General features: G+C 35.2%; 2 protein-coding genes across 2 annotated transcripts in view; both read left to right on the forward strand.

The window, feature by feature from the left end:
• LOC142349643 (voltage-dependent calcium channel subunit alpha-2/delta-1-like) overlaps positions 1-27,125 on the forward strand; it is a 261,704-nt gene that overhangs the window by 124,069 nt on the left and 110,510 nt on the right. The gene's annotated exons all lie outside the window — the stretch shown is intronic.
• The window catches only part of LOC142349655 (uncharacterized), an 85,820-nt gene that overhangs the window by 42,840 nt on the left and 15,855 nt on the right, over positions 1-27,125 (forward strand). Inside the window, exons 5-6 of the mRNA XM_075401372.1 lie at positions 4,832-5,263; positions 17,897-18,145. Coding sequence (XP_075257487.1) covers positions 4,832-5,263; positions 17,897-18,145 — 681 coding nt within the window. The remainder of the gene's footprint in view (positions 1-4,831; positions 5,264-17,896; positions 18,146-27,125) is intronic.

Raw genomic sequence — 27,125 nt, forward strand, 5'->3', positions numbered from 1 at the left:
TTAATTCCAAAGTTGCTAGCTGGTCAGAACACCGAGCATCTAAAAAGATATTACCTGGCCGAAGTGGATTGAGCTGCTGGTTTCTCTGTTTATATTCAAGTGTCACATTAGAGTTAACGCTGAAATTGTTTCCTCTGCGATGCTTTGAGACTTAATTTTGCATTATATACATAATGATTGCGTATCATATAAAAATATTGTCGGTTACTATTATTTTCTAACAAATTTTGTGTCAGTTTTCACTCGAACCCATGATTTGTGGTGTAATAAAACTCCATGTATGTTTAATAGCCGACGTCAGCCTCTCAAACGGCTATTTTTTAGGCGCTCTCCTTTTATAATTCAAAGAATTTGAATTGTATTGGGGCGCTGTCTTTAAGATCTGTTCATACATTTTCAAGATTTTTTAAGTCAAATTGGAATAGTGATTTCGGTCACGCCGAAACAGAAGGAGCGAAAAAGCGAGTGGTTTTGCGGCGTGAACCTTTTTCGCTCTAAATTTAAAGTAAACTGAGAAAAAGGTGTTTGAACAAAAATTCGCTATCTCGCTAGTGGTTTTTTGTTCACGTGCGGCAATTTGACTTCGATTTTTACTGTTTTTTCAATTTTTCGGATCGAATTTTTTCTGAAGCGTTTTCCCAATCCATTCATTTTTCATTTTATGCATAGTTTTTTGTTTAAACCGAATTTCCATTTCTCGCTAGTGGTTTGTTGTTTACATTTGGCATTTTGACATTGGTTTTTTTTTCATTTTTTTGATCTGTTTTTTTAGAAATAGTTTTCCCAATCTACTCCTTCTACGTCTATTTTTTTGTTTAGTTAATAAAAATTCTTTGAATTGTACGTCAGGCCTTGTCCTGTTATGTTTTTTTAATTCGCTTTACCTTTTGATCACGTTTTTCGTTTTACATTGGTCACGACTTTTACGTGTGACTTCTGACTTACCTAACTCACTGTTTCAACTGAATGGTTTTCAAATCCATTCAATCAATTAATTACGCAAGATGGTGAATACAGACAAGGTCAAACGAGCAAAAAAGTGAAGCAGTTATAGTAACTGTTGGTGTCTTTTTAATGCAGAATTTTTTGACCCTTTTCTTCTAAAACATTTCGATTTCTCGATTGAATTTTTCACGCTTGACTTGATTTTTTGAGTGATTTGATTTGCACACATTCAGAAAAGTAAGCTGCTAAAATGAAACCCATTACAAGCAGTGAGCGTATATCGTCTGTAAAGCGTAGTAGATAATGTCCTCGACTTTATGCGAGAGGTCGCGGTTTTGAATCCCTCAGTCTGATACACCGCAAAAGTTTCTCAATTCTCGAAACTCGCCAGTTGAGCGATGTTCCAAGATGTTCTCATTTCTGAAGTCATAAATTGAGAACGTTGTTTTCTAATAAAGTATCTACTCATACACTGTGATGCCAGGCTGGTCTTCCAAAGGTTGATCTGACTTTATTCGATTTTTGTTTTTGTTTAATAGCCGTGGTCAGCCTCTCAGCGCCTTTAAGCGCTCTCCTTTTGGTTATTTCGCTTTACTTTTTGACCACGTTTTTCGTTTTACATAAGTCACGATTTTCACGCTTGACTTCTGACTTACTCGACTCACTGTTTCAACTGAATGGATTTTAAGTTCTTTTACGCATTCAAGTGCGCAATGTGGTGAATACTGTCAGAGTCAAACGAGCAAAATCAAAGGAGACAGGATAAACCGATAAAGCCCGGTCAATAAGTCATTGCGAATTAGGTTATCAAAGTTCATTATTAGCCGCCCTCATCTTCTCAGCCGGCTATTATAGCGCTCCTATTTTTTTTACTTCGTCGAATAAAAAAATGTTTCGCTTTACCTCATTTTGCCGCTTTTTCAACATTTTGCGTGATATCTTTTTGACTTCTCTAGGCTAGTTTCTCTCTTCTCTCATTCTGCTAAAAGTGATTTTGAACATCAGTTGCTCAGCAAAGCAATTCAAATTGAACAGAGTCAGTATAAAAGATTGAAGTCAGAAGTATTAACGGGATAAACCCATAAAGCCCAATTTTAGATGCCCGCTATTTGAACGTCGTTCCTATAAGTCTTAGTTACCATCTCTAATGCTTATTGGTATTGATAGTAGCCCCTGTAGCCTCTCTCTAAGAAACATAAGTACGTTTTGTTCAACTACGAAATGCCATCAAAATAAATCGGACTTAGAAAATGTTTTTGTACAAAAATCTTTTTTTTAATATCTATTCTTTCAATCCCAATCATGCTTATTGGAATCAACGGCGGCTATTTTCCGGCAATCTGCCGGGTATGTTTAGAGTGTTTGCTAGCTGACATTGGTATTAAGTTTATTAGCTTTCAGTTTAGAAGCTGAATTAAGTATAGTTTTAGAATCCAACTGAAACGGCACGCTGAATTAGAACACTTTTTGACACCGAAAAAAAAATAGAAAACAATTTGGTCAATTTATCTCTTCTTTTATTTTTCTGTTTCAATCGCGATGTGCATCAAGCGCGTTAACGGCGGCTATTTTCCGGCAATCTGGCGGCTATGTTTTTATTTGCGCTCGAAAAAAGCTTGGAGCAAATAATGTAAACATGTCTTTTTCATGCTAAATTTTGCTTGGCCGTATTTGCGGTTTTGTTCCACAACATCCCTTAGCTCGCTCGTTTTTCGTGTTTTTTTTTCAAGCTGACTTCTTGAATTATGCTGAGTGGGTAATATCACAGACTAGCCTCGAAGTCAGCGGTTTTGATCTCCACCTGGGTCGGAAATTTTTGCATTCATAAGATTTCTCTCTAAAATGTGAAAAGTTTGTTTGAGACTATTAATTAGGCTTACCCCGCCTGTCGCTCGACAGCAATTGCCTAAATATATTTTTAGAGTAATACGATGCAGCGAAATGATTAATGCTTATTGTTAGCCCAAATGTTTTTACGACTCGAAGAGGAGTATTGGTTTTCTTAAGGTTTTTTTTTTTTTTACCGGAAGTACTATTCGTTCAGACGATGTTTTAACCTAAAAGCGAAAGCGAGTAAAATTGGAGTGTGATTTAATTTTTTCTGAGCAAGAGAAGTTTTTTGATCATGCGCTGCGTTTAGTGAATTGCTTTTTGACATTGAAAAGTAGTTTTTGAATGAATGGCACATATAGATAACCGTTTTTAGCCGTTTTTTCGTCTTAGTGGCCTAGTTTTTTTTGCTTGTAATTTGGTTTTTTTGTAGAAATAATTTTTAATCGATGCTATATTGAAATGTAAACCCCGGAAATTGATAGCACATTATTTTGCATAGCCTGAAGTTGCGTTTCAAATGCGAAATTGGCACATATTTCTGATTTTTTTAGTCAATTTTTGGCTTTTTTTCTATTAATTTCTTCATTTTTGGATCTTTTAGCTGTTTTGTGTCAAAAATCAGTTAATATGGCAACTTCCCTTTGATAATTCATATACTCAATGCCTCTTTCTACTTCGATGTATTTTTGTTTCATAAAATTGTACATTTGCTAATCCGATTTTCTTAGTTTTTTGCCAATTTTTTTCAGTTTTTTGTTTGTATTTTGCTTTTGATTTCTAGAAATAGTTTTTTGGGGAACATAAGGGACTTTAATTTCGTTTCAATAAAAATTCAATCATTTTTTGGTGTTAAGTTTTTGAAAAAACAGATAAATTTTTTTCATAAATGCAGTCTTAAATATTTTTTGACCACTTTTTTGCAAAATGTTTCATTGTTTCGTATGTCTGAATTCTGTTTTTTCTTGTTTTATTATGTTCAGCAAGTTGGATTTTTGTCTCGAATGACTCGTTGTCTTTTCTATGTCTCGAATGCTGATCAATGAAATGTACTCGTTTTTCTTGATTTTTTAAGTTTGATTTTTAACTTTCAAAAATCAAGAATTGGTCTTTTTGTTACGGTGTTCCTAACATTGTGTCCATATTCTTCACATTCTCGTTTGTATCATTCTAGTTTTGTCCTGGCACCTACTTTTATATTCGTTATATTATTTTTTTCAGTTGTTAAAAAATTGAATGAATTCAGCTTTTTCTTAGATCTTGGTTTCTTCGGTTTGCAATTGATTTAATTCAAAATAAGGCAGTACTGGGAGTTTGCTGGAAAGTCTTTTTTCAACATTTCTAGTTTTTACTATTCATTGCAATTTTCTTCCGGGCCTGGTTTTGTTTTCGGACGATTTTTTGCTTTTGAATATTATTCTGTTGCTTTTATTTTTCTATGATTAATTTAATTTTTGAATTAGTATGAAATCATGTTGTCTAGCATATATACAACAAGGAAGAATCATGTATTATTTTTGTCTTAATTGCCGTGATTAGAAATCTAATTGTAGTGCTTCTCTGCTTCTTAAGTTTGAGCACTCTTTTTTGAATAATTTTGACTTTCCTGTCTTTTTTGAAGTTTTTATCTGCCGTTTGCTTTTGCGATCTTTTTGAGATTAGAATCAATCAATAATTATCTGAGGGCAATTGATGGCCTTGTCAGCTTTGTCAGGCTATCAGTTTTTTGACCATTCTAAAAATTTCAGACTTTTTTAACGTTACTAAACGTTTTCAATAATAAAATTTTGCTGCATTTTCTTTCTTGGTGACAGTGGTTTAAATCTCACCGATTTTTAGATCAGACCCGGGGAGGTAATGAGTTAATGGTTTAATACAAAAGATAATGGCTTCAGCTTTTTGTGAAGTTTTGGTGCTTCGAGTCGCTTTCGGAATTCTTCCGGCTATGTTTTTTGAATGACATCATTTAAGAAAAACTGAAATGTGAACCTTTCAGTTTTCTCGGTTTTTGCATGTTGAACTAGTAGTGTGGGTTTTGATACCACCTTATGCTTAGATCTGCCCTTTCCTGAAGATAGGCTCGAGGAGGAGAGCGGGATACCAGTCAATCTTATCCGCTCTTTCGTGAACAAAAAGGTTAAACGAAGCGTCGACGTATTCGTCAATGAAGCCTGCCAGAGCTCTCAAAAATTCCTACAGCTGTTTAGTGCTTTCTACACTCTTATAATCATAACTATCAACGTCGATGATTATAAAGAAGAAACGCTTTGCACAGTTCACGAGTACTTGTCGAAGTTGAAGTATTTCTGTGACAAGTTTTACAAGCGACCACTTTATTTTGTACTGTTTACTACGGAGGATCAGGAGAAGGGGCCCAGTGATGCTGTTGAAAAAGTGAAGCAAGATGTGAACCACGTTTTGACTATGATGGACAAAGAAGAATACGTGTCTTTCTTCATCATCAACACTTTCTTGGATTCAGATACAAGTGAGTAATTCTTAACAAACGGAGAATTTCTCAACTGGTTAATGAGTTTTGAAGATATTTTTACGTTTGTCTGCCAGCAATGCATTGATGCAGTAACGTCACCGTTCCAAAGAAACTGTGGAAATGCATTGCAATATTTTTTACAAAATTCAATGTTTTTGTGGTGGTTTTGGGCATTTATAGTAGTTACCAGGCGTTACTAGGCCATAACGCTTTTTAAGACCTTAACAGTTCACTACTAAAAGTCAAATTAAAAGTGCGCCAAAATTGGTACATTTTTTCACTCTAAATTTTATTACTGGTTAATAGTCGCCGTCAGCCCCTCAACGGCTATTATTTAGGCGCTCTTCGTTTTACTATTCAAAGAATTTGAACTGTATTGGGGCGCTGTATTTTTTTGAAGATCCTTTCACACATTTTCATTGTTTTTGAAGTCAAATTGGATTACTGATTTTGGTCACGCCGAAACAGGAAAGGAAGTGGAGTGAAAAAGCGAGTGATTGTACGGCGTGAAATTTATCTCTTCTTTTTTTCTGTTTCAATCCCGATTTGCATCGAGCGCGTCAACGGCGGCTCTTTTCTGGCAATCTGCCGGCTATGTTTTTAATGGTACATAATAACCTCTAATGACGTCGTTTGACGCCCGTCAGCGATTTTGGTCCACCGGACTGAAGCAGGCTGCAATTGATTAGAACTCTCACTAGTCTTTCGAGAGCAGTTATTCCGACGTTATTCGGTTTTGTTTATTCACTATTTTAATTTTTTGGTCCTCTAGTGTGCATAAGTTGTGCTGATATTAGTCTGTTGATGAGTTGGCTTTGCAACCTTCACGAGAAACAACACTCCGAAAATTTATCTCAAATTAAAACTTATTTCTCATGAAGGCTACAAAATGAACTCAGCAATTAACTAATAATCAGCACTACCTATGCCCACTATAGCACCAAAAAATTAATAGATTAAAAATCTCAATTAGTTTTTTGCTCATATGCTAGTACATCAAAGCATTTTGAATTTTGCTCAATCTTCAACACAATTCATAACGGTATTCTTTTGTGTTTTGGCCTTTTTGGTAGGTAGAAGACGTCTTTCGTTGAATTTGCTGTCATCAGTTGTAATTATTTTTACGAATTTTCAAATCAGTTTTTGTCAAATAAATTTAGGTTTCTGTGTCCAAATGTGATTGAACGACACGCATATTCGTTTCTGATTTGTAGCAGTCATCAGCCTTTGAACGGCTGTTACTCAGGTGCTCTCTTTTTTACATTACAAAGGATTTGTATTGTATTAGTGAGATACAATACAAATCCTTTGTAATGTAAAAAAGAGAGCACCTAAGTAACAGCCGTTCAAAGGCTGACGACTGCTACAAATCAGAAAGGAATATGCGTGTCGTTCACCTCTTTTAAACCTGTTCACACTTTTCGACTTTTTCATGTCAATGAGAAGTCATTAGGTCTGTGGTTTCTGTCTCGCTGGAATAGCAACCTGAGCGAAAAAGCGGGTTTATTTGAAGTGTTATTTTTTAAAACTGCTTTTGAAGTGCAGTGAGAAATTGGTGTTTGAACAAGTTGTCGGTTTTTGAAAGCGAGTTTTCACGTGACTTTTTTCAATCGACTTTTTTCTCTTGCATTAGATATCAAATGAAACTATAACATAGCTTCTATTCCCCCTTTTTTTAGTGATACACTGAGAACAGCCCCTAATCAGACTAAGAAAAAGCACAAAAAATACAAGAACGCAGAAATGCCCTTTTGATGTCACAGAAGGGCATTTTTGCGATAAGGCCTAGATGTTTTTGTAACATCAAAAGGACATTTTTGCGTTTTTTTTTGTACTGATTCTTAGTCTTATTAAGGACTGTTCTCAGTGGATCGCTAAAAAGGGGTAATGGAAATTTTTTAATAATTTCATTTGATATCTAATGCAACTATTTCACAACGTGTTTCTAAAAATTATCAATAATTTTCTGAGTCTCGTCCAGTTTTCAAGTTGTTTGTTTTTTTAACACGTAGTTTCATTAATGAGCTCTTAATGAGTTCTTAGAATTTGCTAATGAGGCACTCATTAATGGTTTGAGTTCGTAATTAGTGTTTTTTATGACTTTCAAATTATTTTTTTTGATAAACTGTAAACGAACTTTTGCCCTTTCCGTGTATTTGTTGTACTTTTTGTTATATCACTGAATCTCATTAATGATTAGGTCAATCATCGGGTGCTAATGTAACCCCAATCCTCATACTAATTGTTTGAGGCTGGTGCCGTCTAAGACGTTGAACCAAAAAAAAATATTTTTGATTTAGTCTCATTCTTAACGATTTTAATTGTTCATAAAGTTGCATAAATGAGTCTATTTTTTTTAGCTCATTGCAGTGTTTTTACTTCGATGTTTTTTGTTTCATAAATTATTAATGACTTCTATAGTTCTATAAAACCGTTTGATTACGGATTGTCATGTATAGTTTTTTTTTTTACCTTGACTGCTATTGGGAATCTTGCGTCCATTTGGCGTACTTGCGGTCCCCTTTTTAGGTAACGAAACTAGTGATTGATTTACAATTTCAAAATTTGTACGTTACGCTCGGATTGAGGAATTTAGTTTGTAGTTTTGTTTTTTCTTCCTTCGACTTGGCTAATTTGTAAAAAAAAAACATTCTGATTTTCGCCTAATTTCAATTTTGCCCAAATTGTATTGTCTGTTAATGAATTCGAAAAGTTATGTATTGTGTATTAGTTCTAACGACACAGTGTCAATATGTATAAAAAGGGTTTGTTTTCTTTTCAGTTCGCTTCACCTCTCGATCTAGTTTTCCGCTTTACATAAGTCACGACTTTCTGTAATAATTTGAAATATAGACTGTCATTTGTTGTTTATTTTTTCGGTCTGTTTCAATCCCAAAGGCGGTCAGTGGCGGTTATTGTGCTGCAAACTGCTGGCTATGTTATTTATTTGGTAGCATCTGATAATTTTGTTTGCCTTATTGTTTTCCTTGGCCACGAGGTTTTCTCAAAAGTAGCATTTATTTGGGAAGGCAAGAATAAAGTGATTTTTCCAGATTTGCTCAATTTTCTCTCAAATTGCATTAAGCAGGTTTTCCTGTCGTAAATAGGATTTTTGCCGCCTTTTTGTTTTCAGGCCAAACTATTGAATGTCATTAATGTAATGTTTAAGGGCTGAAATATAATATGTTGATAACAATTTTTGTTGGCAAATTCCATTTGCAGTATCCATTTTAATTGTTCGCGAACGAAGTGATGCAATTATAGTAAATGTAGGTGTCTTTTTAATGCAAAATTGTTTGACTGTTTTCTTCTCAAAACATTTTTTCAATTTCTCTGGTGACTTTTCACGCTGTTCGAGTGATTTTCATACTTTGGCGCTTTTTTCACACTTGATTTTCACGCTTTTTTCAAACTTGATTTTTTGAGTGATTCGATTTGCGCTTATTCAGAAAATAAGTAGGCTGCTAAAATGAAACCCATTACGAGCAGTGAATGTATATAGTCTGTATAGCGTAGTAGATAATGTCCTCGACTTTCATGCGAGAGGTCGCGGTTTTGAATCCCTCAGTCTGATACACCGCAAAAATTTCTCAATTCTCGAAACTCGCCAGTTGAGCGATGTTCCAAGATGTTCTCATTTCTGAAGTCATAAATTGAGAAGGTTGTTTTCTAATAAAATATCTACTCGTACACTTTGATGCTAGGCTGGTCTTCCAAAGGTTGATCTGACTTTATTCGATTTTTGTTTTTGTTTAATAGCCGTGGTCAGCCTCTCAACGGCTATTGTTTAAGCGCTCTCCTTTTGTTTATTTCGATTTACCTTTTGATCACGTTTTTCGTTTTATATAAGTCACGACTTTCACGTTTGGCTTGCCTCACTCACTGTCTCAACTGAATGTTTTTAAAATCCTTTCACTCACTGAATTACGAAGACAGTGAATACAGTCAAGGTCAGAAGAGCAAAATCAAAAGAGACGGGATAAACCGATAAAGCCCGGTCATTAAGTCATTGAGAATTAGGTTATCAAAGTTTATTAGAGTGTTTAGTAGCTGACATTAGTATTAAGCTTAATTGCTTTCAGTTTAGAAGCTCAATTAAGTATAGTTTTAGAATCTAACTGAAACTGCACGCCAAATTAGAACACTTTTTGACATTAAAAAAACAAAAAAATCTCAATTTTTATCAGTTTTTTTCTTTCCGTTTCAATCCTGATGTGCATCAAGCGGGTCAACGGTGGCCAAATTCCGGCAATTTACCGGCTGTTTTAATTTCTGTATGACTACTATTTTCTTCCTTGAATATAAATGTATGAATATCCTCGATCTTGTCGTATTATGAGACATTTGTTTTACTTTCCAAGTAAACTGATGACTGTCTTTAATAAGTTTATGCTTGGCAAGAGTTTTTACAACATCTTAAAGACGAAAAACAAGGGAAAAAATGAGAGGAGACGTTAAAAAAGTAAGTTTGAAGAATTATAACAAAGACTAAAATTAGATCCTGCTCCATTTTGGATTTTTGGTTTTGAAATTCATATGTGAAAACCTGATGGAACTAAGAAACGCTAATAAAGAAAAGCGAGTTTTTCCCAGTTTAATATAAAATTTCCGAAAAGCAAATTTTCTCGATTGTTGTTTGAAGTTTTACAAAATGGAGTTTCAGGTCTGAAAACGCTCAGCTCGTTTCAATTGCTAGGGGCTTATGCTTCGTTGTAATTTTAGTCAATTCAGCGTAACCCCCCTCCCTGCATGAGGGGGTTTAACTATGAGCAGATCATTTGCAGTTTGGGATTTATCCTTTTTCTGCAGCATCATTATATAGTGTTGCTTTCAATCTTGCTGTGCAATTTAAGAAGCAAATACGAGCAATTTGTAAACGCAGATTTTTTGTTATTTTTTACCGCTAATTTAAAAGTGATGGAAATTGATGCTCATTATTTCCAATAACTTGTCAATGAGGTACCTTGTTGTGCGAAAGATGATCACAAATAAGATCACAAATGATTGGAATTAAGGGCAGCAAACAATTGTCTGCAAATGTTTATAACCGCCGTTAGCTTCTCAACTGCTATTATTTAGGCGCTCTCCTTTTTTACAATTCAAATAATTTGAATTGTATTGGGCGCTGCCTTTTTTTAAAGATCTGTTCTCACATTTTTATGATTTTTGAAGTCAAATTGGAGTAGTGATTTTGGTCACGCCGAAACAGGAAGTGGCGAGAAAAAGCGAGTGGTTTTACGGCGTGAAACTTTTTCACTCTAATATTAAAGTAGAGTAAGAAAACGGTGTTGAACAAAAATTCGCTTTCTCGCTAGTGATTTTGTGTTCACATGCGACATTTTCTTTTTGATTTTTATTGTTTTTTCGATTTTTTGGATCGGATGTTTTTCTGGATGGTTTTCCTAATCCATTCGAAGTTCATGCTAGGCCTAGTTTTTTGTTTGAACCAAATTTCCCTTTCTTGCTATGGGTTTTTTGTTCGCATGTGAATTTAAACTTCGATTTTGTTTTTTTTTTCATTTTGATCTGATCTTTTTGGAACTGGTTTTCACAATTCACTCTAGTCTTTTGTTTAGTCAATGAGAATTCTTTGAATTGTACGTCAGGACTTGTCCTGTTATGTTTTTTTTTAATTCGCTTTACCTTTCGATCACGTTTTTTCGTTTAATTAAGTCACGACTTCCACGTTTGACTTCTGACTTGCCTCACTCACTGTTTCAACTGAATGGTTTTTATATCCATTCATTCAATGAATTACGCAGGATTCTGAAACATTCAAGTTCAAAAGAGCAAAATGAAAAGAAACAGGATAAACCGATAAAGCCCGGTCATTAAGTCATTGAGAATTAGGTTATCAAAGTTCATTAGAGTGCTTGCTAACTGACATTGGTATTGCTTATTTAGAAGCTGAATTAAGTATAGATTTGGATTCCAACTGAAACTGATTTGTATCTTTTTTTTAATAATCTCTTCACACATTATCATAATTTTTGAAGTCAAATTGGAGTAATGAGTTGTTTTTCGGCTTGCATTTTTTTCTTTCTAATTTTAAAAGTACAGTGAGAAAACAGTGTTTGAACAAAAATTCGTCTTTCTCGCTTGTGATTGTTTGTTCGCATTTGGCAATTTCTCTTTTTTACCGTTTTTTTCTGTTTGCTGGTTTGGAGTGGATTTTTTAAAAATGGTCTTCCCAATCCATCCATAGTTCATTTTAGGCTTAGTTTTTTCTTTGAAACAAATTTCCATTTCTCGCTAGTGGTTTTTTGTTCAAATGCGGCATTTTGACTTTGATTTTCTCTCTTTATTTTTTATCTGATTTTAAAGTGTTTTTTCTATTTCATTCATAGTGCTTTCTAGGTCTAGTTTTTTATTATTCCATGAAATTTCGTTGAATTGTACTTCAGGACCTGTCCTGCTATTTTTTTTAATTTGTTTACCTTTTGATCGTTTTTCGTTTAATTAAGTCACGACTTTCACGTTTGACTTCTGATTTATCTCACTCACTGTTTCAACTTAATGGTTTTTATATCCATTCACTCAATAAATCACGCAAGATAGTGAAACAGTCAAATTCAAAAGAGCAAAATCAAGAGACAGGATAAACGGATAAAGCCCGGTCATTAAGTCATTGAGAATTGGGTTATCAAAGTTCATGAGAGTGCTTGGTAACTGACATTGGTAATGACTTATTAAGAAGCTGAAATAAGTATAGATTTGGAATCCAACTGAAACTGCGCGCTAAATTAGAGAACTTTTCGACACTAAATATAAAATAGATTCGGTCAATCTACCTCTTCTTTTTTTCTTTCTGTTTTAATCCCGATGTGCATCAAGCGCGTAACAGTGGCTGTTTTCCGGCAATATGCCGGTGATGTTTGTTGTTCTTAATCCAAAGTATTATGGCTCATCAACAAAAATATGCATTTGATACCGTTATTTAATCTATCGTAGCTATTTGGCAATTTTTATGCAATGTTTTTAAGCGGCGTCATCCTCTGAAAGGCTTTTACTTATGCGCCCTCCGTTTGTTACCATCCAAATTTTTTTGAATTGTACTGATTTTGAAGTTTAAATTATTGTAATGTTCTAAATATAAAATAGATTCGGTCAATCTATCTCTTTTTTTTCTTTCTGTTTTAATCCCGATGTGCATCAAGCGCGTAACAGCGGCTGTTTTCCGGCAATATGCCGGTGATGTTTGTTGTTCTTAATCCAAAGTATTATGGCTCATCAACAAAAATATGCATTTGATACCGTTATTTAATCTATCGTAGCTATTTGGCAATTTTTAAGCAATGTTTTTAAGCGGCTTCATCCTCTGAAAGGCTTTAAGTTAAGCGCCCTCCTTTTGTTACCATCCAAATTTTTTTGAATTGTACTGATTTTGAAGTTTAAATTATTGTAATGTTCTGTTCACGTGCGGAAATTGGTCTTCCGTTTTTACTGCTTTTGCGAGTTTTTTATCTTTTATTTCCAAAATGCGTTTTTGAAACTTTCTAGGTCTATGGTGAGATTCAATCAATGACATTTTTATCGAATTTTAGTTCAATACTTGCCCTGATATGTTCTTTTATATTTTTTTATTACAATTCAAAGAATTTGATTTGTATCGGAGCGATATCTTTTTTTTTAAAAATCTGTTCACGCATTTTCATAATTTTTGAAGTCAAATTGGAGTAGTGATTCTGGTCACGCTGAAACAAGAATTGGAGCGAAAAAAACGAGTTGTTTTTCGGCGTGCATTTTTTTCACTCTAATTTTAAAAGTAGAGTGAGAAAACAGTGTTTGAACAAAAATTTGCCTTTCTTGCTTGTGATTTTTGTTCGCATTTGGCAATTTAACTTTTTTTACTGTTTTTTCTGTTTGCTGGTTTGGAGTGGATTTTTTGATAATGGTCATCCCAATCCATCCATAGTTCATTTTAGGCTTAGTTTATTCTTTGAATCAAATTTCAATTTCTCGCTAGTGGTTTTTTTCAAATGCGACATTTTGACACTGATTTTCTTTATATTTTTCATCTGATTTTTTTAAAAGTGATTTTTGTATTTCACTGATAGTGCTTTCAAGGTCTAGTTTTTGATTATTCCATGAAATTTCGTTGAATGGTACTTCAGGACTTGTCCTGCTATTTTTTTAAAATTTGTTTACCTTTTGATCACGTTTTTCGTTTAATTAGGTCACGATTTTCAAGTTTGACTGCTGATTTATGTCACTCACTGTTTCAAATTAATGGTTTTTATATCCATTTACTCAATGAATTAAGCAAGATATTGAAACAGTCAAATTCAAAAGAGCAAAATCAAGAGACAGGATAAACGGGTAAAGCCCGGTCATTAAGTCATTGAGAATTAGGTTATCAAAGTTCATGAGAGTGCTTGCTAACTGACATTGGTATTGCCTTTTTTAGAAGCTGAATTAAGTATAGATTTGGAATCCAACTGAAACTGCGCGCTAAATTTGAGAACTTTTTGACACTGAATAAAAAATAAATTCGGTGAATTTTTTTTTATTTTTCTGTTTCAATCATGATGTGCATCAAGCACGTAACAGCAGCTGTTTTCCGGCAATCTGCCGGTTATGTTGTTCTTAATCCAAAGTGTTATGGCTCTTCAACAAAAATATGTATTTGATACCGTTATTTATTCTATCGTAGCTATTTGGCAATTTTTAAGCAATGTTTTTAAGCGGCGTCATCCTCTGAAAGGCTTTAACTTAAGCGCCTTCCTTTTGTTACCATCCAAAATTTTTGAATTGTACTGATTTTGAAGTTTAAATTATTATAAGGTTCTGTTCACGTGCGGAAATTGGTCTCTGTTTTTACTGCTTTTGCAAGTTTTTTTATCGTTTATTTCCAGAGTGCGTTTTTGAAGCTTTCATAGTCCTTTCTAGGTCTATGTTGAGATTCAATCAATGAGATTTTTATCGAATTTTAGTTCAATATTTGCCCTGATATGTTCTTTTATATAATTTTTTTTTACAATTCAAAGAATTTGATTTGTATCGGAGCAATATCTTTTTTAATCTGTTCACGCATTTTCATAATTTTTGAAGTCAAATTGGAGTAGTGATTTTGGTCACGCCGAAACAAGAATTGGAGCGAAAAAAGCGAGTCGTTTTTCGGCGTGCATTTTCACTAATTTTAAAAGTAGAGTGAGAAAACAGTGTTTGAACAAAAATTCGCTTTTCTCGCTTGTGATTTTTGTTCGCATTTGGCAATTTCACTTTTTTACTGTTTTTTTCTGTTTGCTGGTTTGGAGTGGATTTTTTAAAAATGGTCTTCCCAATCCATCCATAGTTCATTTTAGCTTAGTTTTTTCTTTGAAACAAATTTCCATTTCTCGCTAGTGGTTTCTTGTTCAAATGGGGCATTTTGACATTGATTTTCTTTTTTTATCTGATTTTTTTAAAAGTGATTTTTGCATTTCACTCATAGTGCTTTCCAGGTCTAGTTTTTGATTATTCCATGAAATTTCGTTGAATGGTACTTCAGGTCTTGTCCTGCTAGTTTTTTTAAATTTGTTTACCTTTTGATCACGTTTTCGTTTAATTAAGTCACGATTTTCAAGTTTGACTGCTGATTTATCTCACTCACTGTTTCAAATTAATGGTTTTTATATCCATTCACCCAATGAATTACGCAAGATAGTGAAACAGTCAAATTCAAAAGAGCAAAATCAAGAGACAGGATAAACGGATAAAGCCCGGGCATTAAGTCATTGAGAATTAGGTTATCAAAGTTCATGAGAGTGCATGCTAACTCACATTGGTATTGCCTTTTTGGAAGCTGAATTAAGTATAGATTTGGAATCCAATTGAAACTGCCCGCTAAATTAGAGAACTTTCTGACACTGAATAAAAAAAATTTTTGGTGAATTTATCTTTTTTTTTCTGTTTCAATCCTGATGTGCATCAAGCTTGTAACAGCGGCTGTTTTCCGGCAATCTGCCGTTTATGTTTGTTGTTTGTTGTTCTTAATCCAAACTGTTATGGCTCATCAACAAAAATGTATTTGATACCGTTGTAATCTATCGTAGCTATTTGGCGATTTTTAAGCAATGTTTACTAAGGGCCGTCAGCCTCTCAAAGCCTTTAACTTAAGCGCTCTTCTTTTGTTACCGTTCCAAATTTTTGAATTGTTCTGATTTTGAAGTGTAAATTTTTGTAATGTTTTGTTCACGTGCGGAAATTGGTCTTCTGTTTTTACTGCTTTTGCTATTTTTTTATCAATTGTTTTTCCAAAATGCGTTTTTGAAACATTCATAGTCCTTTCTATGTCTATGGTGTGATTCAATCAATGACAATTTTTTTTCCAATTTTAGTTCAGTACTTGCACTGATATGTTCTTTTACATTATTTTGTTAAAATTCAAAGAATTTGACTTCTTAAAAACTATCGGAGCGATGTCTTTTTCTAAAAATCTGTTCACACATTTTCATAATTTTTGAAGCCAAGTTGGAGTAGTGATTTTGGTCGAAACAGGAAGTGGAGCGAAAAAAACCGAATTGTTTTCTGGCGAGCATTTTTTCACTCTAATTTTAAAAGCAGAGTGAGAAAACAGTGTTTGAACAAAAATTCGCCTTTCTCGCTTGTGGTTTTTTGTTCGCATATGGCATTTTCACGTTTTTTACTGTTTTTTCGATTAGCTGGTTTGGATTGGATTCTTTAAAATGGTTTTCCCAATCTATTTATAGTTCATTTTAGGCTTAGTTTTTTCTTTGAACCAAATTTCCATTTCTCGCTAGTGTCTTTTTGTTCAAATGCGGCATTTTGACATTGATTTTCGCTTTCTTTATTTTTTGATCGGATTTTTTAAGTGGTTTTTCCAATTCACTCATAGTGCGTTCCAGGTCTAGTGTTTGATTATTCTATGAAATTTCGTTGAATCGTACGTCAGGACTTGTCCTGCTATGTTCCTTTTTTGTTCTACCTAGTTCACAGCTTGTTCAACATTTTGCGTGAAATCTTTTTGACTTCTGTAGGCTAGTTTCACTCTTCTCTCATTCTGCTGAAAGTGTTTTTCAACGACAGTTGCTCAGCAAAACAATTCAAAATGAACATGGTCAGTATCAAAAAACGAAATCGGAAATAGAAACGGGATAAACCTATAAAGCCCAATTTTAGATGCCCATTATTCGAACTTTGTTCTTAGTTACCAACTGGAATGCTTATTGGTATGGATACTAGCTCCAGTGTTGTCTCACTGCGAAGTAGGGTATGTTCAGCCTCAAAAATGACATCAAAGTAGTATGCACTTTAAAATTGTTTGTGTACAAAAATTTTTATCTTTCAGTCCCAATCTTGGGTATGGGAATCAACGGCAGCTATTTTCCGACAATCTACCGGGTATATTTTTAGATTCTAACTGAAACTTTTTACCAAATTAAAACATTTTTTGACAACTATAAACCTTTTTCTGTCGATTTCTATCTCTTCTGTCGTCAATTTTTACTCTTATAAGGGCGTTTTTCCTTATTAGCTTGTTAATGTTTTGGTCGCAAATGACTGATCTCACTATCAATATGAGTTTTCCTCTCTATCAAATTGATTGTAGCCTAATTGAAGGTTCTAAGGTCACCTGAGAATGTCACTATAATTGAAGATGATTTAAGGGCAGCATATAGTTTTACAATTTATCTTCCTAAAAACGAAATAGAAAAACCTAAAGTTCTCTTCTCCGGTCTTTTTTAATTGCGTTTTGAGACAGCAAGTCTGCAAAGCTATTGCAGCTGTTTTTTTACAATCGGCAGGCTATGTTTCTTAACTGTAATAGGCTTCAGTTGAGCAACTGAATTCTACAGAAACATCTTATCGAATTGAATTCGCTCGACAGCTTCTTATTTACTTTGATATCAACAAATCTAAAATTGCAAGCATTGTAAGTAAACATTGTTGTTTTGTGATGATGATTTTATTGATAGCCCCTCTGATACTAGTGGGCTATTATAGCGGCTCTATATCTTTTACAACTCTTAGAAATTGTATTGCTGCGCTGTCTTTTGCTCACACTTCTTTTGGCAATGGGAAGACGAATTAGAGTAGTGAATTTATTTCCGCTGGAGTGGCGAAGGGAGCAAAAAAGTGAGTAGTTGATGGAATACAAATTTTTTAGACTGCTTTTAAAATGGATTGAGAAAGCAGTGACCCCACCACCACCCATATGGTCAATATGGTATAATTACCACGATTAGGGGGGTTATAGGTTAAGCGGGCGGGGGGGGGATGCTATAATGGGAAAGACCCCATTTTTTCTTCCATTCCCAGACGGGTTTATTGGCATGAATGGCGGCTATTTCTTAGCAATGTGGTGGGCATGTTTAGATAAATATAACCCTCAAAACACGAAATTTTTGATAGCTCTTATATAGTAGTTACTTGTTAGTTCCAAATAAAGAAGTTTTTTTTAAATCTCTTTTATGGAAAAGTTTAGTTAAAAATGGCATGAAATGGCAGTTTTCATATTTTGCAATAATTATTTAAATGTATTGCTTTTGGAAACCATTAGTATAATCCATCATACTGATCGAAAAGAACATTCGTAAAAGTTCAGAAATTTAGAGTGCTATTTCCCTTTTGATTTCAATAGTGATGTAAACTATAACACAATAATGATAGTGTGATTTAAACTTGCAGGTATGGGAGCGCTGAGGGAGAAGATCAAGCGTGACGTTGTGGAACAAGAATTCTGGCGGCAGCACGATTGTTCATCTGGCATGGAGGGAATGCCAACTAATGGCTCCTTGTTCCCCAAGTACCGTGTCAAGTTCCTGGAGTGCAGAGAGTACATTGTGGCCAAAGCACAGCGAATGCGAGAGAAGGGACGTGAATATTTCGTCCCCTGGAAGTGTTTTGGAGAGTTTATCCAGGAACATGTTGAAATAGGTAAAAGTATCAAAGTTAAAACTTTCTTCTTTCTCCGATGTTCTTCCCCATTATTCCGACATAGAATTATTCAACTGTTGAATTTGCCCCGATTTGTTTGCAACTACAGTTTTTGTAATTTAAACTTTGTAGAAAAGGGGGCTAGGAAAGGCTGCCGGTTCTTTGTTATTAATTGCTCTCGAACTAAGTTCGTAGCAATTATTGTAAACGTGTTGGTCTTTTTTATGCAAATTTTTTGCTGGAAATTTTGCGCTTTTCTTCTGGAACGTTCTTTGAATTCTCATGACTTTTTCACGCTTTCGTTCTTCATTTTCGGGTGATCTCTATTGCTCTCTGGGAAGTAAAGTTTGTTGCTAAAATAAAATCGATTTCAGCATAGAAACAAGGAGGGCCTGATAGACGAGTGGGCAGTTCTTTTGGCGAGGGATCGGAAGGTCCACGGTCGAATCCCGGCGTATTAACTATTTTTGAACCCATAAAGAAAAATTTATCTAGGCTATAGCCCCTGAATTATATTGCCTCGACTGTCGTTCGAGAGCAATTCTTCCGACATTAGTCGGTTTTATGTTCACTTATTGTGATTCGCTTGGCTTCGAAGTAATATCTGACTGATAAAATTTGTTTTGGCAGGTTTATCCATTACTGAAGGTAATTTCTATTCTTGCAGGCTCAGACATCAGCGTCCCGCATTTTTGATTGACAGCCTCAAAGCGATAGCTGGGTTATTTTAAAGGAAAGGGAGGAGTATTGGTTTTCTTGAGGTCTTTTTCATCGGAAGTACTAATCGTTCAGACGGCGTTTTGATCTAAAAGGGAAAGTAAGAAAAATTGCCTTGTGAACTAATTTTTTGACTTGGATAAGAGTGTTTGATAAAATGGCGTATATAGATGTTGTAAAGTTCCTTTACACCGTCTATATACGCCGACTGTTGAATTCGCCCCGATTTGTTGAATTATTCAACTGTTGAATTTGCTCCGATTTGTTTGCAACTACAATTTTTGTAATTTAAATTTGGTAAAAAAAAGGGGCAAGGCTGCGGGTTCCTTGTTATTAATTGCTCTCGAACGAAGTTCGTAGCAATTATTGTAAACATGTTGGGCTTTTTATGCAAATTTTTTGCTTGACATTTTTGCGCTTTTCTTGCCATCATGTCTAAGGATTTTACTCATTTGGTCATTCTACTCCGTTAAAAACCGGCATCCAAAGACGTCTTCTATCCAGCAGAACCCCACTACAATACCTCCATCCCCAACGAGACTATTCGACCCACAGCTTTGACTGGGAAAACGATTGCAAAGCAGTGGAAAATAAAGGCACCTGGTCGACGGCATCTTTTGGGTCAAAGCGGTCGTGAAAGTCAATAGTTTAATATATTTTAATCAACAGCTGTTGCGATAATAGCAGTTAAATAAACTGCCAGTGTAATAAATTTTAATGCCCTATCGACACTGGAAAAACACTTCAGCATTAGACTACGAGTTTGTCACACTCTTTTATCGCCACTGTTACTTATTAAACAGTGGCGATAAAAGATTGGTGATAAACTCGTAGTCTAATGATGGAAACAGTTTGATAAACTTGGAGTCTAAAAAACAAACATGATCGCAACAGGTGTTGATTAAAAAAATTACCACACGGTTGTTATCGCCCTCGAAGTTATCATAACACCTCGGCTTCGCCTCTGAGTTTGATAACTTCTCGGTGGCTATAACAACCGTGTGGTAATATTCATTGTATGTAAATTGCGCGAAAGTTCTGCAATTATGTTGTCCCACCATTGTAACCAAAATGACGCGAATTTAATTGTATGAATTTTGATGAATTTGAGATCCTAATTTGGGAATTCCAGAGAATGGAAGTGTTAGAAATTGTCTTGGAATGCAAGAATAGGGCTGAAAAGCATTAACATTTCTTGCGCTCCTGGGTAGGCTCGGACCACCAACCTTCAACCATTAAATCTGGCTGTCATACTTTTTAGTGAAAAATCGTCTCGCCTGCAAACATTCAGTGATTAGTGAAAGCCCTCACAGTAAAAAGAAACATTAGGCAGAAAAATCGAATTGTAGCCAGACTTAAAAGTTAAAACCTAATTAATCGGACAAAAGAAAAACAAATAGACTGTATGAAGAAACTTAGTGTGGTAACAGAGCATTAAACGGAAGCTTAAATTATCCTAAAGATTGCAAAATGCCAGTCAAAACAAAAACTACATCAGCCAAGAATGCCTCGAGTAGAAACTTCAATTGAAGACAAAAGAGTTGAACAGCACAAAGGAAACCTTTGAACTTATAGGCTCACAGAAATTGTCAACATACTTTCTGATGAACACCTGAAGCTTATCATCTAACAGAAAAGGTGACAAATCTAGCTGAAGAGGCTGCACAGAGGAACCTTGCTATGGTACGATGCAAACGAAATGCGAAAACGTTGAGAATCGATACAAGTGATTGTGAATCTGCTCGGAACTCTTCTGCAGATCCATCAACCAGTCCTCTGAATAAAAATTGCCCATTGCGGAATGGAACTGTCAACTCTAATGCAATCTAATGCACAAAAGGTTCGTCAAGTGAGTATCCCGGTAGCTTCGACATTGATTTACCCTGACTCTGCAGAAACACGGAAGCAAGAAGAGTTAATGAAGAAAAAGAAGAAATAAAGGATTTGTGACATGTCTTCCCCGCTCAAACTCAAATGCATCAAAATGTCCTGAGCATTTTTTCTAAAAGCACAAAATCTTGACAAGACAGGTCGATATACTGGAGCACGAACTCTTTCCAAGATCTGAACATCACACAACGAGCTCGAGTGCCCTGGTTTCCAATAATGCAGCATCAGTCTACGATGTGAGAGCTTTACCAATATGAAACCAAAAGGAAAGTACAAGCCTCTATTGGTTATTATAGCTGCGAAGCTGTAAGCTGAGCGTAGCTATATTGCGGTGCTCTTGGTTTTTTACAATTCAAAGAATTTGAATTGTATTGGGGCGCTGTCTTTTTTTTTAAGATCTATTCACACATTTTCATGATTTTTGAAGTCAAATTGGAGTGGTGATTTTGGTCACGCCGAAACAGGAAGTGGAGCGAAAAAGCGAGTGGTTTTGCGACGTGAAATTTTTTCGCTCTAAATTTTAAGTAGAGTGAGAAAAAGGTGTTTGAACAAAAATTCGCTTTTTCGCTAGTGGTTTTTTGTTCACATGCGGCAATTTCACTTTGATTTTTACAGTTTTTTCGATTTTTTGAATCGGATTTTTTTCTAAATGGTTTTCCCAATCCATTCATATTCCGTTCTTGGTCTAGTTTTCTCTTTAGTCAATGAAAATTCTTTGAATTGTACGTCAGGACTTGTCCTGCTATGTTTTTTACAATTCAAAGAATTTGAATTGTATTGGGGCGCTGTCTTTTTTTTCTTTTTTAAGATCTGTTCACACATTTTCATGATTTTTGAAGTCAAATTGGAGTAGTGATTTTGGTCACGCCGAAACAGGAAGTGGAGCGAAAAGCGACTGGTGTTGCGGCGTGAAATTTTTTTGCTCTAAATTTAAAGTAGAGTGAGAAAACGGTGTTTGAACAAAAAATTCGCTTTCTCGCTAGTGGTTTTTTGTTCACATGCGGCAATTTCACTTTGATTTTTACTCTTTTTTCGATTTTTTGGATCGGATTTTTTTCTAAAGGGTTTTTCCAATCCATTCATAGTCCGTTCTAGGTCTAGTTTTCTGTTTAGTCAATGAAAATTCTTTGAATTGTGCGTCAGGACTTGTCCTGCTATGTTTTTTTGTTTCGTCGTCTGACGCTCTTTTTTCGTTTTACATTTGTTCACACAGCAAAGCTGAAAAAGTCAAATATTCTGAATGACTTCTTCCTCTCACTAACAGCATTTGCGCGCGTGACGTCATTTCTCACTCGCTTTAGCGGAGGTTTTTAGGTAATTTGCGTGATTAGATTTTGATCATACGTGACTTACCTCACTCAATAAAATGACTTCTGCACTTTAAAACTTGAGTTTAATTTGAATTTGTTTCAGGTCAAAGGAACTCATATGTGCAGTAAAGGTCCCTAATAAGAGGCTTCTGTGGAATGAATGTAACAAGCTTTATTAATTAATCGCTGAAAGTTTTTTAGCCTAGTTTTTTGAGCGGAGTCGATTTTTTTTCAATTTAGATCTGTATCTGTTTCTATCTCTATTATATGGCACGCAGGTCTATTCTTTCGCAGCTATTCCGGCAATCTGCCGGCTATGTTAGGAATTGAGACGGCAACCACAATAAAGGAAATGCGGTTACGCGCAAACCATGTCCTTTGCTGCATAAGAATTTTCACCCAAGTTAGCCCTCTAGTGACAAACAGTACATTAAATGTCTGTTCCGCTCCCACGTGGACATCAAGCAATGATGTATCAGAATACGATAAATCTGTCAGAGATGTTGATAGATATTTCCTACGGTCGTCCCCTCAAGTGGCACAAATGGTTCAGCTTCCTTAAGGCAATAAAAAATGGAAAGAGCGGAACGTCAAGGTCTAGGTCTAAGTGAATCAACAGAGAATACTTGGTCAAACTTCGGGACCATGTTCCGATACATTAATGTTCACAAAAGCCGATTTTAAGTGAGTTCATGGAGGGGGATTTTAGTTAACGGTAATTGCTGTCAATGGCAGCATCTTTGTTTTGCCTAGTTGATCTAACCTCGCACTTTGAAGTCGTAATCAGACGCATTCTAAAGACTAACAAAGAAGGCAGGAACTGGGATCAAGTAGTGGCTAAAGGCTATCAGCCACAAATTGAACACTAGGTTTTGGAATTTGAAAACACTTCAATTTCCGTGGTGTTTGACATCCAACAACAACTTTACGTGATACAGACGGGATACATCAGCTTTACACCTTTACTGATGCATCAATTGCTGCAATAGTATTCATCAGAGCATCCTACACAGATGGACCATTGTTTTACACTATGTCATCAGCAAAACAAAAATTGCTACCATCAAAGAACTCGGCATCTTAAAATTCAACTGGAAGAAGTGCCACTTGGTGTCGGGCTGGCTGATTTTTGAAAGGAAAATGAGAATAACTTTTAGTTCAATGCATTTTTAGACAGAGATCACAGCGAACTTGGATGGATGCAATCCAAAAAAAAGACAAAATGTACGTGGAAAATCGTGCAATTGTTGAAGATTAGCAACAAGGCAAACCCCGTTGAGTGGAAATACATACTATGAGGTAGGATAAGTCCAGCTGGTCACGACACACGAGGTCTAAACCCAGCAAACATAGCTGAACTTTGGCTGAAACCACCATGCTTCCTGTCGACACCTCCGGAGAATTTAAATTTTTAAGATGGCAAGCACGCTTGTGCAGCTCAGATGACACATCAGCAGCTATAAATCCCCCTTTTTGATGCCAGTTTTTCGATATAGACCAAATTACTAAAAATCGCAAGGATAGTGTTCAGAGCAGTGCGCGCACTGAAGTCCAAAAAGCGCGACCTTGTTCAATAAACAATATTCTTAAACTGAAGACGGCTTACCCACAGACTATAGGAGCCCCAGAAACTACCTAATCAAGATGTCACAACAGACCATGTCGTCATTGTTTCGAGACAGATCTAAACAAAGGAGGGAAGTCCGCACCACTATCGACTATTCATAGATGATGACCTTCTTTTAAGAGTTGGTGGACGATTAAACAAAGAATCATTGACCTTCGGCTCAAAACATTCTCGACATTTACATAACAAATGCAGAATCGCCTGACTTCTTTTCTAAAATCTCATGACTGTGGAGAGCAACAAAGTGTTGACCATGTTGAAGCTTCCCTACATACTTTTTTGATCGTTTCTATACGTAGGGCACTGAGGAGTCTCGGAAAATACTGCTTCATTTGCCAAAGATGGCGAGCAGTCAATGTGAGACCCAAAATGGCCGATTTGTCTGCCTTCCGGTATCCAAATCAATCTGAGCAATACGCTATCACAAACACTGGAATGGATGTGTTCGGACCCTTCCTTTTTGACTGCAAAATAGTTGAAAATCAGATGCATTGCATCTGCCTGTTCAGCTGTTTAGTTACCAGAGTAATGCATCTGGAAATGTATCATGATCTCTCATTAGATGATTTTTTGATGGTCATCGAAAGATTTGTTTTTTTTGCGTGATTAGATTTTGGTCATCAGTGACTTACCTCACTCAATAAAATGACTTCTGCACTTTTAAACTTAAGTTAAATTTGAATTAGGTTAAGGTCAAAGGAACTCATATGTGTAATAGGGGTCCCTAATGAAAAGGCTTCTGGGCAATGAATTTTAACAAGCTTTATTAATTTATCGTTTAATTTTTTTCGTAGCTTTTTGACCGGCGTTCAACTTTTTCAACTTATATCTGTATCTGTTTCTATCTCTATTATACGGCACGCAAGTCTATTCTTTCGGAGCTATTCCGGCAATCTTTTTGCCTTGCTTGTTAATGTTGTTTCTAGCTCTTAGTCGCACTATTGACAGATCTCATCTAAATGGGACACGATTTTCGAATCTTCTGATTGATTCAGATTTGCAGCAGTTTCTTCAAATTGTTTAATACTTTGTCTAATAAGCAGCTGCTTTTTTTTTGTCTAAGAATTAGATATATTGAATTTTATGCCACTTTTACAACTGAGTATGGCGCAATTTGAATGTCTTCGATTTTGCTATCTTTTGTCCTTTACCCTGTCTCTTGTTTGTTTCTACAAACCTTTTAGCCATCCAAGAATTTGGATCGTATTGGTGTGCTGTCTTTTTTAAAGATCTATTCACATTTTTTTTTCAAGTTTTCGATATCAATGAGAAGTCAAATTGGAGCAGTGATTTCACTCAAAACGGATTATTAAACAGATTGAAATGACTATTCGATCCGTAGCTTGATTTTTCAAAGACTACTTTAAAAGTGGAGTGAGAGTTTGATGTTTGAACAAAGTTCAGGTTTTTCATGAGAGCTATTTTTAACATTCGGCAGTTTTACTTCTGTTCTCTGCGTTTTTGTTTTCTGAGTGCAATTGAAATGTTATACTTGTAATCAATTTTCGACTCCAACTGCTGGCAAACCTGAAACTTTTGCTTTTCATGACAAAACAAATTGTTGTCTTATTTTAGTGAGTTTTTCGTGTCTGCCGTATTTTTTATTATTTTTGCTCTCTTATCACTCGGTTTCTAATGAGGCATAAGTGAACCACTTGATGCCCCTAGGTCATGGCTAAATGTTTCTTTGACTTTAGCGCTTGCTGTTTTCAATTCATAAATTAACGAATTTTGGAAATTGGGCTCTTTGAGTTATTCATTTTGTTGTGTTGTCCATAATTCTCATCAAAGACAGGTCTCACCTTTCTTTGATAATGAGGCATTCATGAACCTGTATATTGGCTCAAGTTCTTAGCTAGTGGCATTTATAAATTCGGCACTCTGTTTTGAAAAAAAACTTCTTGAGTGCTGACTGTATTTTTTTGTGCTTTGTGATTGTGTTCTTATCAATTATTAACTCTATTAAAGAAGCGTCTCATTGGCTGCTAATAAGGTGTAAATGAATCTAGTGGGTTGTTTTAGTTCGTAGATTTCATTACTTTGACAGTTTATTTTGACTCAAATTATTGGTGGATTTTAGAGTTCGGACCGTTTTTGTTGCTTTTTATTGAGTTCTCAATACCCTTCTAGTGAGGCGTAATTTGACCTTTTTAGGCTCTCATTAACTTGATGCAGGATTGTTGTATTGTGTACGCATTCTAAGGATGCATAATGTCAATACCCATATAAAATTTCGTTTATGTCGATGATTTTTGCGACATTAATTTTTGGAAAAATAAGTATTTGAAAATTGTTTTCAGATTTTTTTAATAGCCGCCTCAGCTTCTCAGCTGGCTATTATAGCGCTCCTATTTTTACAATTCAAAGAATTTGAATTGTATTGAGGTGCTGTCTTTTTTTAAAAATCTGTTCACACATTTTCATGATTTTTGAAGTCAAATTGGAGTAGTGATTTTGGTAACGCCGAAACAGGAGTTGGAGCGAAAAAGCGAGTGGTTTTGCAGCATTAAATGTTTCCCTCTAATTTTAAAGTAGAGTGAGAAAACGGTGTTTGAACAAAATTTCGCTTTATCGCTAGGGGTTTTTTCACATGCGGCAATTTGACTTTGATTTTCACTGTTTTTTTTTTCGATTTTTTGATCGGATTTTCTAAATGGTTTTCCCAATCCATTCAGAAGTCATTCTTGACCTGAACCGAATTTCCATTGCTCGCTAGTGGATTTTTGTTCAAATGCGGAAGTTTGACATTGATTTTCTGTTTTTTTTTTAATTTTTTGATCTGATTTTTTAGGAATTGGTTTTTTCCGATTCACTCACAGTCGTTCTAGGTCTAGTTTTTGTTTATTTAGTAAATGAATGTTCTTTTAATTGTACGTCAGGACTTTTCCTGCTATGTGTTTTACTTCGTCGGATAAAAGTTTTTCGCTTTATCTCATTTTGCCGCCTTTACGACACTTTGCCTGAAATCTTTTTGAATTCTCTGGGCTAGTTTCACTCTTCTCTCATTCTGCTAAAAGCCTTTTTAGACAGCAGTTGCTCAGCAAAGCAATTCAAAGTGGACAGAGTCAGTATCAAAAAAAACGAAATCAGAAAAAGAAACGGGATAAACCCATAAAGCCCGATTTTAGATGCCCTTTAATCGAAATTTGTTCTTAGTTACCATCTCTAATGCTTATTGGTATTATACTAGCCCATGCGTGGTCTCATTACGAAACCGGAGCATGTTCAGCTCCAAAATGACATCAAAATATTTCGCACTTTAAAATTGTTTGTACAAAAATCGTTTGTTCACTAGTTTTTTTTTCTCTTTCAATCCTAATCCTGGTTATGGGAATCAACGGCGGCTTTGTTCCGGCAATCTGCCGGGTATGTTTTTTTGTGAATTTAATGTCATACGCTTCGTTGACCAACAAAGTTTGACATTGCTGGAAAAATG

This window comes from Convolutriloba macropyga, chromosome 11 (assembly GCF_964194025.1).
Source record: "Convolutriloba macropyga chromosome 11, txConMacr16.3, whole genome shotgun sequence".
Taxonomy (NCBI): domain Eukaryota; kingdom Metazoa; phylum Xenacoelomorpha; order Acoela; family Convolutidae; genus Convolutriloba; species Convolutriloba macropyga.